At 37.9% G+C, this 16,181-nt stretch overlaps 1 protein-coding gene across 1 annotated transcript in view; it reads left to right on the top strand.

Annotated features, from left to right (window-relative positions):
• Positions 1-16,181, top strand: part of ATP10D (ATPase phospholipid transporting 10D (putative)) — a 38,001-nt gene that overhangs the window by 18,674 nt on the left and 3,146 nt on the right. Inside the window, exons 8-21 of the mRNA XM_059470026.1 lie at positions 831-958; positions 1,103-1,355; positions 2,493-2,728; positions 3,386-3,574; positions 5,572-6,187; positions 6,333-6,439; positions 7,332-7,458; positions 8,610-8,794; positions 9,957-10,266; positions 10,839-10,915; positions 11,452-11,577; positions 11,967-12,167; positions 14,713-14,793; positions 15,049-15,153. Coding sequence (XP_059326009.1) covers positions 831-958; positions 1,103-1,355; positions 2,493-2,728; positions 3,386-3,574; positions 5,572-6,187; positions 6,333-6,439; positions 7,332-7,458; positions 8,610-8,794; positions 9,957-10,266; positions 10,839-10,915; positions 11,452-11,577; positions 11,967-12,167; positions 14,713-14,793; positions 15,049-15,153 — 2,741 coding nt within the window. The remainder of the gene's footprint in view (positions 1-830; positions 959-1,102; positions 1,356-2,492; positions 2,729-3,385; positions 3,575-5,571; positions 6,188-6,332; positions 6,440-7,331; positions 7,459-8,609; positions 8,795-9,956; positions 10,267-10,838; positions 10,916-11,451; positions 11,578-11,966; positions 12,168-14,712; positions 14,794-15,048; positions 15,154-16,181) is intronic.

A 16,181-nucleotide genomic window follows, 5' to 3' on the forward strand; every position in this document is an offset into this window, starting at 1 on the left:
GTGAGAATTGCTCAGATTCCTGCTATTTTCCTTTCTCAGCCTACAATGGTTAGTTTTTTATTTTGTGGCTGATTGATTTTGTCAGTCTTCATCCAGGTGTAATTTCCTGAAAGGTGGGAGTTCTGTGAGGTTTAAGTTAATTTTGTCATGTTTGATCTGGAGTGTGGTTAAAAAGTTTGTTCCTGATGTGAATTTTTGGGTCTGGATCCTGTTTCTCCATTTGATTTATCTTTTTTCTAACTAACTGTTCAGCAAAACTCCTGTTTTCCCCTGGGATTTTTCAGGTAATTTGAGATACATGTACACGCTGAGGTGAGAGACCTAGTGTAACTAGAGTTGGACAGACTTGGTATTTTAGAGGTTGATTAAAGTATTAGCTTGAGTACATATAAACAGACTAACTTTTCTGACAGATCATAAAGGTGTTTAAAATATGTTAAAATACGTTTAATAAAACTTCTTCAGATTACACTTAAAAGTTATGACATGATAATGTGTTCACTAGTAGACTAAAACCTAAACAAGCAAGGATAAGAAAATTAATTGCCAGCAAGTTTTTTTGGAGGGAAGAAACTGTTTGTGAAGTGTAGTTAATTTTTGTTTATTTCTGAGATATGTTGTATAGATGCAGTTGATGGAAGGCATGTAAGGTGTTTCTTTACATATGTATTGAAACTTGGGACTCCTGTTGGGGAAAAAAACCTCAAGATATAAAATTGTAGTTTAAAAGCTTAGAAAAAACTGCAGAGTGTAACAGCTAACATAATAACTCTGAGCCGTGAAACGCTTTATGTAAAACTGATTGACTTTATCTTGTTTTTGTTTTCAAGGTCATGGACTTTGGTTAAGTAGGTATTCGGAAATACCTTTTTTTAACATCCCCAGGCCAGATGGGAAATCAAATCCTCCAGCATTAGCAGGCTTCTATATGTTCTGGACAATGATAATTTTGTTACAGGTAACTGAACTGCTTTGAACATGGGTCATATTCTGATCTCAATTGTACCCTTGAAGTAACTCTTTGGCTTCAGTAGAGCTACTTCGTGCTTGTAACTGGCCAAAGACCTTGGTGTTATTTAATCCCTATGTTTTATTTTGCTAGGTCTTGATCCCTGTTTCTCTCTATGTTTCAATTGAAATTGTCAAATTGGGACAAATTTATTTAATACAGAATGACATTGATTTTTACCATGAGAAAACAGACTCAAGTATTCAGTGTCGAGCACTAAATATTGCTGAAGACCTTGGCCAGATTCAGTATATTTTCTCTGACAAGACTGGAACCCTCACTGAAAATAAGATGGTTTTTCGGAGATGCAGCATTGCAGGACAGGAGTATTGCCATGAGGAAAATGGTAAGACACTCAACCTTTGTCCACCTGGATCATTTTTCCAACATATTTGAAACCATGAACTAAATATTCTTTACTCCTTATGGAAGAAGTTTCATGCTGTCTGTGAGTTTTAGGCACTGAAGTGCTAGTGTATGCTCATAGAATGCTGTTTTCACAGTGCAAGGTAAAACTTGAAAGCTGAATAGTGTACGTAGTTCCAGTGCTTTCCAGAGGTTTCAGCTTCTGGCATGTGGTCAAACACTCTCAGAACTCCAGTGCAAACACTTGGATATGTTCTTAATCAAGCACATGATAGCATAGGAGTGTTTCCATTTGCTGCAGAGATTCTTTACACAATTGATTTGTGGAGAGAAACAGAACTGCATTTACATCTCTGGCACAAAGGTGTTACACATGTCCAGACAAAGTTTGATTATTGAAACTTGCTTTTCAATTAAAAACTCAGAAAATGTGTATCTTTTTGCGAGGCGGTGTCCAATACTGAAACAATAAACACAGTTTGAATGAGTTCCTGCTGGCAGCTGTATTTATCAAACCTCTGACATACAATCCTGATCCATCATAACATAATGGCTAGAAAACTCGTCAGAAGTCTGGTCCTCTTTTTCTGGCTTAAAGCAGAATTGTTGCTATTATTCTTTATGAAATTCTTTGTTTTATTTCTTCAGAACCTCCAGTAAAGTCCTATTCAGTGCTTTCTCAGGCATTCCATTCTAATTTGTCCCATCACCTCTGACAAGGTTTTGTTGATACCTAGCCTGAGTTCATCTTGCCACAATATGGAGCCATTGGGTCTTCTGATAGCCACAGTGTTCACGGAAAACAAGCTATTACCTTCCTACCTCTATGCAATTTCTCTTCACTTGAACATGCATTTGACTCCCATCAATGTGCCCTTCTGGAGGTTGTATGACACTGGTTTATTTGAACTCCAGTTATGTAGAATTCAGATAATTTTTGTTCTGTCTTCTGGATTCAATCCAGTAGAATGCTGCTCAAACAGGAAGACAGTGTGGTGGCTTGTTACAGGTTTAATTTTTCATACATGGTGGATTATTCTTAACTATATAAGTAATTCCTTACTTTAGAGACGTTTCTTTTGCTCATGGAACAGTAATTTTGTTTCCCTTTCCTTAGCAAAGAGGTTGGAATCCTATCAAGAGATTGATTCAGAGGATGAGGATTCAGCTGATTGTCACTGTGGCTCTTCAACCCCTACATCAAAATGTCAGGGGCACAACTGCAGAGCTGTGTGTGAACCTTTGAAGAGAAAGTCTTTGAACCAGTTATCTGGTAGTTACTCTGCATTCAAAAGGCAAGATGAAGCAGGTGATATTCCCAACTCAGGACACATGGCTTTCAGCAGTCCCATAGTAAGTAGAAGCTGTTTGGTTTATTGCTAAATTTCTGAATTAACTCATGAAGGTATCTCTTTTTACTCCCATTTGATCAGATTGGTTGTCATTTAAGAAATCCCTTCTCTCTTCCACCAAAATTTGGGGTGTCATGATGGCTTGGTTGCATGCTGTTTACAGCTGACATTGTTGACATATGTTGGCTCATGAGGGTCTGTACTTTGACTCTTGCTGCTCTGCATCCATGATCAATTCAAATGAAATTACTGACTTAATAACAGTTTGTTCTTTTATTTTAAGAGGTTTCTAGCATTTTCCTTTGTTTTTAATAGGAAATATCAATATGGTCAATACTTATTTGAGGTTATGTGAGGAGAAAGCTCTGCTTCTGTACCTGAAGGTATCTGAATATCATTCATCATAGTTAATCTCTGTTGAAGTGTCTAAAGCTATGAACTAAGCCTTTAGTGTTTACGTCTTTGGGCAGGAAGTTTGCCATTTTCAATGGACTAGCACAAGGCAGTGAAGATGCCAGTGTTCCTCTGTTTCCTGGTATTACAACTCAGCACAGGAGGGAAGTTGTATGAACTTCTACATTTTGATCGTCTGTAACTGATTTAACCTCCAGAGGCTAAGTTTATAACCTGATGGAAACTTTTGTTCATTTCAAAATAGGAAACAGATGTTGTACCAGACACACAACTGCTGGAGAAGTTCAGTCAAATTTCTTTTCATTCCTATCAACAATCAGAAGAAGCTAGCAGCGAGTTATCTTTGGAGACAATGTATATCACTGATTTCTTTCTTGCTCTGGCAATCTGTAATACTGTTGTAGTCTCAGGCCCCAATCAGACACGTCAGAAGGTAAGGTCATGCTTTTGGTTATTTGACCATATTTGCAAGTAGCTGATCTCCTTTTGGTTCAGTTACAAAAATAAAAATACTATTAACTGACATTTAAAAAATTATCGTTTTCACCTCTGCATTTTTGTCCTATTAGGAAGAAGGTAATTACTATAAAACCATGGAGTGCAATGAGTTAATGAATAAAATAATACGGATAAAGTGGCTTCAATCTTCTTGTTTCTGTGACCATTTGTAACTTTTACAAGACAAATTTGGAGATTAAATTGCAGTTGTAATTTTTTCCATATTCTAGTTACAGGTTTCTTTAGATATGGGTATAACTTCCTGTAATAATACATTAACAGTCAGGTTACCTTCACAAGTAGATTATTGTTGGCTGAAAAATAAGAATAATCACTGAAGATTCACAGAATATTGAAACTAAGAATGCTCTTACCTCATGGAATACTATTCCCTGACTATTCAAATAGATATTCAGCAAAAGTATGGAAGATGAAGCTGTATATGTATATTAGTCTGAAGAAAAATTGCTTTGCAGAATGGCATAAAGTTGTTTCACCATGAATTAACAGTGCATTTTCTAGTCTGCCCTGGTTTAGTAGTTAGGAGTGCACACAACCTAGCTTTTATTAAAAAATAGTACTTTTGGGTTTTTTCAGTGTGGGATTTTCATAACTCTATTTTTTGCCAGTTTTGACTGTGTTGCAGGATAATTCCCAAGTTCAGCTTTGACTTCTTTCCCTCATTACCTGGTAATTTACATTTGCTGACTTTGTTTTTGGAAAAAAAAATTAGTGACATGTGCAGAACTAGATTTTCATGTCCGTCTAGGTAGTAAACCCACAGCCATAGCTGGAGACATTCACAAAACATATCCTGTGGGGTATAAAGTACCTTCTATTTATAAATAAGCTTTATGTTTTATTGTGCTTCCAAGCATTCCCAGAAAGTGTCCGGTAGGCAGCCTAGAGATCCATGTGAGGAGGATGAGTTCATAGTCAATAGTTACCTAATCCTTAAATGGGATGGAGACTCTCACAGGTGAGAATCTTGGTTTTTTGAGAGTAATATATCTGAATAACTTGCCAGCAGGGTAGAAGTTCTCCAAGTCACTGATAGGTAGATTGGGAGGAGCAATGTGGAAGGAGGTTTCTGAGTTCATGATTAGGGAATGACAGGAGATAACTCAAGGCCAACGGGAAGTTTCAGTGTTGCCATAGGAAGAGGCAATGAAAGGACATTCCTAGTCTCTGTTTCCATGATGTTGAATGGAGACACATTGCACCTTGCTGGAACTGTGGAGGACTGAGCCATAGTTTGTCCCTACTTTTTGATTTTCAGTGGCAAAGAGAACATGCTTCCTGGTAACTCATTCTTACGTCCTTACCAGCAGTGAGAGAGGAATGTCAGCCTTGTATCCCTATCCCTTATTTTTGTAAGCTGTTAGCTCCCTAGCTGTTCTGAGTAACAGGAAGCCAATTATTTTATAACACTGATCACAGGGGAACTTTCTTTTAATTCAAACCACTAAAAACTGTTGATAAGTTATCAACAGATAACTGTTGATCAACATAAACTGAATGTTTAGCAGTTAGTGTGAGGGGGTTGGTTTATTCTTCACAAATATTTTGCTAATTCAGCACAAGGGTTAAAGTGTTTAGTTCAGTGTGCCACAACTTCAAAAAGTTACAATGTCATACTTACTCTGTTCATTACTGGAAATTCTGAAGAGAAGTATTGCATGGAGTCATGAATTCAGCATGAAACACATCCAATTGTCAGACCTGAAGTACTTTTACAGCTTTTAGAGGCTGCTTACTGTACTCAAATGGTTTACCTGAGCTGGACATCTTTAAAACAAGCAGTCAAACACATGGTAAATTTTAAAATACTGCTTTCATTATGAAGCATACATATTTTGTAAGGTGTCCTTCCTTAATATAATAAAAAGGAAAAGTTTAACATAAATATTTTCTCTAACCATTCTGTTCCAGATGAGACTCTCTTCACTGAGTAGGATGCCTATTAAATCACTTGAGGAAATCAGGCAAATGTTCCAGAGGTTTTCAGTCTGGAGACTAAGTTCTTCTCCACTTCCAAGTGTAAAGGAGTCATCATCCGAGAGCCTCAATACTTTTGTGAGAAAACTGTCTATTTTTAGAATGAAACTGGCTTCACCTACTTTGGATGGAGATACTCAAAGGATTTCTGAACCTCACGCTATTGACAGCCCAGAAAATTCTCAAGTGCCTGGAGAAATCCATCTAGAGAATGTAGCTGCTGGTGGTGAACCCAACCATGCTGTGTCATCTATTGAATTATCTCCCACACCAAAACTTTGTTATGAAGCTGAGAGTCCAGATGAAGCTGCCTTGGTTCATGCTGCTAAGGCTTATAAATGTGTTTTACAGTCTAGGACTCCAGATCAAGTAACTGTGGAGTTTGCAGGTCTGGGGCCTTTAACGTTTCAGCTTTTGCATATCCTGCCTTTTGATTCACTGCGGAAAAGGATGTCAGTGGTGGTTCGGCATCCAGTCTCCAACCAAGTGGTGGTGTACACAAAAGGTGCAGACTCAGTCATGATGGATTTGTTGAGAAGTGCATCTGAAGGTATCTACAGAACTTGTAATTCACTCCTTAATGATAAGTTTTAACATTTTGCTACTTCAGGGATGTATTCAGACTTCAAAATTTTGTGCTAAATTGAGCCTAAACATGCATGTTTAATTTGCTTTCTCTTCTTTTTGTGTGACAGTACATAGTAATAATTCTGAAATTGAAGAGAAGATTAAAGAAAGAACTCAGCAGCATTTGGATGATTATGCCAGAAGAGGACTGCGCACTCTGTGTATTGCTAAGAAGGTATTTCTTTTAATACATATTTTGTAGAATGTTTGCAGTCTGTGACCAGCCTCAGTGGTACCACCAATGGAGCAAACATCATGTCTTCCAAACAGATTCTTCTATTGCCACATTTTGTTTATCCTGATGTTAATTTAGGAAGAACTTGTAAGAAAACCCAGATCAATTCCTGACATCTGTTAGATTGCCGTTTTTGTCAGTTCACGATGCCAAGCATTTAGCGTCTTAATTTTAAAACAGGGATTGTCAAATAGCCAGATTTTTCTTCAGGAGTCATAAGCAGGTCTCATTGTGTGAATCTTACCCTAGGTGGAATTCCAGACACAGAAAAGAGATTAAGTCACACCTGTTTTATTGGGTTTCACAAACAGTTGCAGTGTTACAAGCTGTGGATGCACAACTGAAGTGATGTTTTGAGATTCCATTTTAAATTCAAAGCTGCTTGGAAGTAAAATTCCATAGGGATTGAAACAGGTTAGAAGCCTCTTGATAAAGCTTTTTGCAAAGTGAAAGCACAGGCTGTGTAGCTGTGCAGCCATCGAGATGTAGCCAGCTGTGCAGTGGTTCTGTGCCAGTGTCAGCACTGCAGGTGAGCAGCAGTGGGGTCATTGCACTGTGCCCATTGCCCTGCCTGCCTTCTATCCAAATGGAAATCTGTCAGGCAGCCCCAGGAACCTGCAGGGTGCCAATGAGTAAGTAGCCTGGAAAAGTAATCTAACACTCTGAACATTGTACTAAATCTATGGACATCCTGGAGCATGTAAGCAATGTGCTGCCAAGGGCTGCACTTGTAGGTTTGGGATGGGGACAGCAGAAGAACCATAAGAACACTTCTGATGCACTGTTCAAAACCCAGTGTAGATACATGCCTATGTTTTCCCTCCCTGTGTAGGTGATGAGTGATGCAGAATATGCTGAGTGGTTAAATCATCGTTTTTTAGCAGAAACCAACATTGACAATAGGGAGGACCTGCTGCTTGAGTCTGCCATGAGGCTTGAGACCAAACTAACTTTGCTTGGTAGGTAGAAAATACTGTAACTCCCAGGAAAATGCCTGTGATGTTCATAATTGGAATTTACTTGCAGAGAGCTGTGTTAATCTCAATCTGTGTAACACATAGCTTTTTACAGACTTAGAATTTATCATCACTCCTGAATTTTCATAAATCTCACTGGTAAGTTTGTACTAGTTGTAAAACACACTGAGAATAGATGGTGCTTTCCTGTTTTTTGTAAAAATCTACTGTTATGGGTTTTTTTTTGTTTCTTTTATTGTTAATATTATGTATTTTTCTATTTTCACTAGATTTTTAAAATGTAATTATAACAAACACATGAAATGATAGTAACAAGTCATAGGACTGCCTGTGCAAATACTCAGAGATACCCCACTTCTGGGCATATTTCCTATAAGTGTTGCATTCATGGCACAGCAGATGTGCTTGTGCTGTGTTCTCCTTTAACAACATAGAGAGAAGTAAGGCATGCTTCTGCCAGAACCATTCCTCTGAAGGTCATTCAGCTGTGCAGAAATGAAACAAAAGTGTTTGCTGTAGGTGTGTGGAAGGTAAAAACTGCAGGCAGTCTGGGATAATCATTTTAGAGAACTGCCCAGCAAATAACATTGGGAAAACAAAGTGCAAAGATCTGACTGTGGTGGTAAAGGCAGCTCATGCTAGAAGCTGAAGAGAGACAGATCCTATTGTGTAAAGTGTGCTCCTTCTCTCAGTTGGTGTCATATCTGCTTAGTGCAAATGCAATAAACCTTGATACTGAAGGAATTCTGGGATCACTGGCTTCAGTTTCTGGAGAGAAGCTACAGCAGTGCTGCAAACTAATGATTTTTTAAGGCTATACAGGTATCCTTTGCCACTAAAGCCAACAGAGAGAAGTCAAGCTGCTTTGGAGACCTGCTGTCTTGCAGGCTTGTGTCTCTGGTGTGACAATAAGAAATATGGGTTGGCCCTAACATTAAATGGAAGTGAAAATAAGGAGGTTAAGCAACTTTATACTGCAAGGTGCTTGCTTTCAGAAAATTCCAAGCACATCGTGGTAGCATGTCTGTTTTGGGATGTGGGTGCAAAGAGAAAACCAGCTCATCCTGTCACTCTTGAAGCATTTTGGTTCTGGAAATACAGCAGCACTAATCTTTCTGCTTCTCTGACTTTAGGTGCCACTGGCATTGAAGATCGCCTGCAGGAGGGTGTTCCAGACACAATACAGGCATTGCGGAAAGCTGGAATAAAAATATGGATGTTGACAGGTGACAAGAGAGAGACAGCTGTCAACATTGCCTATGCTTGTAAACTGCTGGAACCAGAGGACAGAATCTTCACTCTTATATCACAGACTAGGGTGAGTAGAAAAGTAGATTTTCTTCTCTGCTGAAAAATTCAATAGGGCTAGTCCACAGGACAATACAGAAAAGCAAATGTTGTTTGCTTGGGAAATCAAAGAACATTTGCTTTTCTGTATTGTTCTTCCTTGTGGGTAAAATATGAAATCCATTCTATGTATGTAGAAAGTCTGTTTGAAGATCTGTTTTTTTATATGCAGTCCCTACATTATGATTAATTATTTTAATTGAATAAACTTCCTGATTTCTCTCAGTGGTAAGCTAAGGAGTTGATATGGCCCAGGTTTGGAGGACTGTTCTTTAATTCTTTAATTTTTCTGTTTTTCTCTGCTTATATGTATCTTATGACATACAATTTGTATATGCCATAAAAGATAGTGTGGCAAGAATTAACTGTGGGGAAAATAAAGTGAAAAAAGGATTTTTAGTCCAGTTGTGTTTGAGGAAAGCTTGGAGTTTGATTTGTGACAACATTTTCCTTTTATTCTGCTGGGAAATTAGTGTCTTACTTGACAATGAGAACTAAGCCCCTTTTGCAGAAGTGTTCTTCCTCCCTCTAACTAGGCTCAGGAATAAAAACTAGGATTTGATACTGTTGCATTTCAAAGCAAAATGATGAGAAGATTTAAGAAGATGTATTTTTTTCTGTGTTGCATGTGCTTTATATATATTGATACCACAAACTTTTTGAGCATCTCATATTGATTCTGATAAGGTAAAACATTCCACAAGGCCAGTTCCACAGTAATTCATGGCAGCTCACCTGTAAGGTGATATGAAGAGCACTTTTGGCTTTGCATGCCAGACAAAAGAAACAGAGAGCAAAAGTTTTATCAAAGCTGTATTTATATTACAGAATCCTGTGGTTGCTCTTCCTGCTAATTTGTGAAAGTTTTCTGGCTTGTATAGGTTTTTCTCTCTTCTCTTAGTGCAATACCCAAGCAAATCTGCTCAAGCAAAGTTTATCACACTTTCATTAACAGCAGTCTACATCTTTTGTGATTTTAAAGGGGTATTCAGCCTCTTGTCTGAGCCTTTCAAGATAAATACTATACAAGGACAGCATTTGACATTTTCCCCATATCTACTTTATGAGTTAAAAAAAGGGAGGCAGACTACAAACAGAATTTCATAAGATGCCTTTCTCTTGTCTTTTATTAGGATGCCTGTGCCTTGGTAATGAGCAAAATTTTAGAAGATATCCAGAAGAATGCTTCTGTCAAAAAAAACCACAGTGAGAAACTTGGAAATGTCTCTGCAAGTCCCTCCACCCAAGCTCAAGGGTTCAATTCGGGCCTGGTTATTGATGGAAGGACTTTAGAGCATGTCCTTCATGACAGCCTACAGAATATTTTCTTGGAACTCACAGAAAAATGTCGGGCTGTAGTCTGTTGCCAAGCCACACCACTGCAGAAGAGTGTCCTGGTTCAACTGGTGCGAAATAAGCTAAAGGCAATGACGTTAGCTGTAGGTGAGTCTTGTGGTTATCATCCTTTCTCTGAAAAGAAGTAGAAGCCAGTTTCTTCTCTTGTATATTTTGTTAATGTCTGTCACAAAATTTATTTTATGAGCAAGGTAATCCTTTGAATTGTAGTTGTCTCTGACGTGAGATGATGCCTGTCTTCTGAAGTAGCAAATTCAGTCTATAAACTTAGGTCAGTATAAAGCAGTAAGAACAGCATGAGTCATTGTTATGAACCATGCAAAGCAGCAAGTGATAGCAATTTTTTTTCCATCATAACCACGCAAAATTAGGAGGCAGAGGGGAGATGACTGGCTGTGATTTAAAGCACTCATATTTTGTGGTGCATCATGCCAGCTAAATTCTGACAGAAGGAACATCTATGATCTATTTGGAGAACATAGCTCAGTTCAGTTGTGTGTTCCACTTACTAATCCTTTTTTCCTTAGTGTTTTTCAGTGTTGGCCATAAAAAGGTATTTCTCTGAACTCTCTGGTGTTTGTATTTGTCTTTTCATGCCACCTCCATAGCAATGTGATAGCCAGCAAAGCTAGTTTTGATTTTTCCTCTTTTCTCTGTAGGTGATGGTGCCAATGATGTCAGTATGATCCAGGTGGCTGACACTGGTGTGGGAATATCTGGCCAGGAAGGCATGCAGGTAGTGTATCCAAAGACAGCTGCAAATGATGTCAGGTTCCATTTTAAATCAGTTCAGAATGTACTCTGGAGACCCAATAGCTCCACAGTCTGTTCCCTTACATGGGCAAAACTTTGCAGCCTGAGCCTCACACCCCGTCCTCAGCATTCCACCAGGAGCAATCAGAAGCTGAATGCCACAGGTCAAGCTTCAAACAATAGTTTGCTGCCTGTCAGCGAGCTCCATATTCCTCATGTCCTGCAGGGAAATGAGCAGCCTAAGTGTCAGTGTCAGTGATTTCTATGCAGTGATTTATTGTGTGGTAAGAATGATGACAGCCATATTCCTGCCTGCTCTGTTGGACTGAGCTCTGTGTGTTAGTTGTAAAGTCTTGTATGGAAGGGGATATCTGAGGGAGGATAACCTGGCAAGCACTATGTATAAAAAATTGTAAAATAAAAATTTCCAGCAGTTGGTAAGTTGCTTGGTTGTTGGTATCTGAAGCTTGTTTTTAACAGTTTTGTTATAGCATATCCTTTTCTTCTTGTGTGTCACAGGCTGTGATGGCAAGTGACTTTGCAATCTCTCAGTTTAGACACCTCAGGAAGCTGCTGCTTGTCCATGGTCACTGGTGTTATAGGAGACTTACCAACATGGTGCTTTACTTCTTCTACAAGAATGTGGTATGTAGCTGTCCCATTCTAGGAGAATTTTGCGTATTTTTGACCACTGTTAGGTTTAGTGAGACTTTATTTTCTTTTTTCTCTTCCTATTGTGAATGGTTTCAAAAAGCATGTGTCAAACAATTCAGTTTCTCATTTGTCTGCAGAGGCCAGAGGCTCTTATTTCTTGGACTAAATTTCCCAGTCAAAGCCATTGTTTGATTTCATGAAACAGTGGGTGAGGGGCACTACTAATATGGTGGCAGCACAACTGTTTCAGCAAGTCATGTGTGATTTTTAAATGTTTCCACAGATTACTATAACCAGACCTAAGACCTACCAGTTTTTCTCTTGTTTTTAAAGCATTTGTCAATGGCTAAAATTTCATCATGTCATCTTTGGCTTTTCAGACCTATGTGAATCTCCTGTTTTGGTACCAGTTTTTCTGCGGGTTTTCAGGCACTTCAATGACTGACTACTGGATCTTGATTCTTTTCAATCTCCTTTTTACATCGGTGCCACCCATCATTTACGGTGTCTTGGACAAAGATGTATCTGCAGAGATACTCATGGAACTCCCACAGCTTTACACAATGAGCCAGAAATCTGTGGTAGGTTACAGAGTGCTTGGCCTGAAGCAAAATGAAATGGTCAGCATTTGAGCCATTTCTGCCTTTCTTTTATGTTTCATCTCAGATAAACATTGTTTTAAATTCTCTGTTAGGAAATGTCAAGGCCTGTGCAATATGTGCACAAATAAAAACCTGGTTTTCAAAAGATTTTTTAGGGTCTTTTCAGTAATAGACCCAATCTTATCAGACATTTGGATGATAAAAGAAATTCAAGACTTTGGGTAAAGGGATGTACTAGACAAACATTGTTACCAGCATGTTTATTTCATTCATTGTGTCAGCTGTCCACATTCTTCCTCAAACTGGGAGTTGTTTGAACAAGATAAGGGCACTCTGTATACTCTATTTTTTTTCTTTGTCATGTAAAGGTCTCAACTGACAAAGAACCATAGCAGATTAATTTCAAATAATCCTCAAAGAACTTCTGTCAGTCAGGGTACTTTTCACCCTACAGGTATGTTCTGAAATTTGCCTTCCCATGTGAAAACACTATACATGATACTGGTCTGTCAGTAATTTCTGTCCAAACTTTTAGCACAGAAAACCAGAGGGAGTGGGACAGTAGTTTATAAATCAAAATTATATAACTCAGTGAGGTTTTTCCTGATTTCTGCTTTGCTTAGCATGAAATCTAGCATAATTTTAAATTTATATTTCTAAATATTTAATAATTAAAATAATATCTTCATTATAACAATTGAAGGCAGAGACATACTGAGCCTGAGACAAAATAGGTACTAATAGTCCAGAAAGAAGAAACATTGACTATATGAGTCACCTAAAACTCAACATTTTCTTTATGATCAGATCCTACAATATCATGAGAAGGCATTTCTTTACCATTATTTCCACAATGCCTTTAATAACATGCTTGAACTTTTGATCAGCCCTGCAGCGGTCAGGCAGTTGGATCACATAATCCCTTCCAACTGAAATATTTTATTTTGTTCTATTCTACTCTATTCTAACAAATACTACTAAAAAAAAAGAGCTACAACGTATTGTGTGCTAGCCTTGTCTCATTTATTATAACCTAGTAGAAGTTTAGGTCTGGTCTAGAAGGGAAAGAAGGTTATACACTGAATGGACAAATTGTTTACTTGTTTGTAGACTTCTACTTTTCTTTTTATATACACTTAAATACTTTATGTTTCTTGGTTTACAGTACTTTTGAAACACAAAGTATTCTTTAGGTACCAATCCAAACCTGTGTAGATTGGCTTGAGCAGGTCTGTGCTTTGTCAGTCAAAGAATTTTGTTTAAGTAAATGTTGCAAGGCCTCATTATTTGTTTTGATCTTTAGGATATGTACAATGCAGTGATCTGAGCTGAGATGCAGGTTTTGAAGCAACATAATCAGAATTACTGCATTGCATAATATATTTTCTTCTTTTCCTTTTTATTCCCTTATCTTCTGTTAGTTTTTTTGTCTTTTGTCCATCCCATCATTCCTTGCTCTGTGGTTGGAGTTATTATCATTTCCTTTCGTGCATGGAAGCACATGGAAATAATTGCTTGGACTTAAATACAGCATAGAAAAAAGAGAAGTGCTTTAAAAGATGGAATAAGATGCAACATCACAATATTGCACCATGACATCATGAGTGTAGAGCTTTGTATAAACCATAAAAAATAATGGAACAGTAAATGGGATTCATCTTTAGTAGATTAAAGTACTTTCCTGAAAGGCAGTAAGTTTTCCACATCACTTTCAGACAGTGGTTCAGTTCTTAAAAAAGGGCTGAAAAGCTCTTTGGAAAAACCCATCTCTCCAGTAATCATAGAGGACATCCTGGATGATTGGGCTTCTCACCTCTGTGTCTCACCTCAGTGCCTGAAGGAATGGGACATAGCTGAGCCTGAGCACAGGCAGCTATGGTTTCCTAGGTGGCTGATCTGTCATAGCAGTCTGCTGCTGCTGCTGAGGGAAAGTGTCTTATTCCCTTCTCCTTTTTTTCTTCCTGTTCCCTCTTCATCCATGTAGTTAAACTGTTTTCCTAGTGCCAGTTATCCCATCAGGTCCTCCCAGGAGCTGATTTAACTCACTAAAAAATCAATGTGTTATTCCAGCAGAAAAGTGAGTTGGTTTCTCACATCTGATGAGTTAAATTAGCTCACAGAGGAGTCCCATCTACACAGAAGAGTCAGACAGCACACATAACAAAAAGAGATGGAGATAGAAGAAGGTGGGACTTGGTATTCAGTGATGGCAAGCTGCAGGGTACTTCCCTGTCCATCAGCCCCCTCCCCTCCCTGGGACTCAGCTGAGGCTCTGGTACATCCATTCTGATAGGAACAGCTGCAGGATCAGAGTTCCCAGAGCTGGCTGCTGATTGAAATACTAAATGTTAGTGTGGAGGGAGATCTTTGTTCTAATAACTGTAACACAAAAGATGCCTTTTTACTTGGAAACTAACTGGAATTACTTCTGTAGATAATCTTTCCCCAGATCCAAATTAATGCTAGTTAAGGATGCAGCAATTTGTTCAATTTGTTACAATGCCATTATGTTTTTCTCTTACAGGCTTACTTGCCTTCAGCTTTCTGGATAACCTTGCTGGATGCTTTTTACCAAAGTCTCGTTTGCTTTTTTGTGCCTTACTTTGTAAGTGCTGGCTACAGAATATATTTATACATTTTGACTTACTTAAAACCTAAGCAAATTAGAGAATAGAATTAAGTATTTGATTTTTACTTCCTTAGTATATTCCATGGTATATGAATGTGTACTAAGATCATCATTGGAACAGAACTGAACTGTGTATGTACAAATATGTATGCTATTGAAGTTATTCATGCCACTTCATGTTAGGACTGTATATAAAGAATATTTGACACTGACCACTGTCTTCCTTTACAGACTTACTGTGGCTCAGACATAGACATTTTTTCTTTTGGAAACCCCATAAACACAGCAGCACTCTTCATTATGCTGTTACACCTTCTCATTGAGTGCAAATCTGTGGTGAGTACTTTGTTTCCCAAAGAGTATATTCCTTACAGAGTATGTGCATACAGCTTTCAGTAAAATTAAAGGGAAGAGAGGTCTTCAAATACAAAACAGAATAAGTATGAAAGGGTCAAACCCTAAATATTGTATTTATGTGGTCCTGTGAGCTCTCCTAACGCATCTGTCATTGGAACCAATAGAAATATGACTAAAATTAACAAAACTGGTCCTCAGAATTATTTTTTAATAGTGAAATGATCCTGCTTTCTTTTAAAGTAGGGTGGTTTGAGGGATGTTGAATCCCCCAAACTACCCTACTTTTACCAGTTTTGCAAATGGTCAAAAATCCACCAGTGATCTGCTGAAACTTCTTTGGTTTGCAAAGTTTGCATCTCAAAGACAACAGTGTAAATTGCTGAATTTGAATGCTTGGAATTGATTTTCTCTGTGGCCAGGATAAACAGCTCAGAGGTGTATTTTGATACCAGAACTGGAAAACCAATATGCTAAGAAACATTATTTCAGTTTTCAAGTCTGCACAAGCTAAAGCATCTGCCTTAGCTTGGATAAATCTAGAGTACTTACAAGGGTAATACTTGGGGGTTTGGCTTAATTTTAAAGAAAATACAATAATGGGTACGGTAGAAGAACACTTATTAATGAATTTTGGGTTTTCTTTGACTTTTTAGAAGTATTTTTAGGATTGTTTTGTAGTGGATGAAATGTCAAGTTGTGATTGTCTTTTCACTGTTCTTTTGAGAGTATGACAGCCATAATTAAAATGTCTTTATTGAGAATATATATATAGCATGGGTGTATTCACACTCTGATTAGAGAACTTAAATGTGTTTTGTTTGGCATTTTTTAATGTTGACAGGCTGTAAGAACAGTGACAATGTTGTTTTCTTAGTAGCTGCTATGGCCATTTAGGTGTAAAATTACAGAAAAACTCCAGTGTAGAAAGGTAACCAACGTCTCAAGCAAGATATATAAAGGTGGTGTCATGTGAAGATCTCACCTCCATTTGCTTGAGAAAGCTTTCT

The sequence above is a fragment of the Ammospiza nelsoni genome, chromosome 4 (assembly GCF_027579445.1).
Source record: "Ammospiza nelsoni isolate bAmmNel1 chromosome 4, bAmmNel1.pri, whole genome shotgun sequence".
In the NCBI taxonomy this organism is placed as follows: Eukaryota; Metazoa; Chordata; class Aves; order Passeriformes; family Passerellidae; genus Ammospiza; species Ammospiza nelsoni.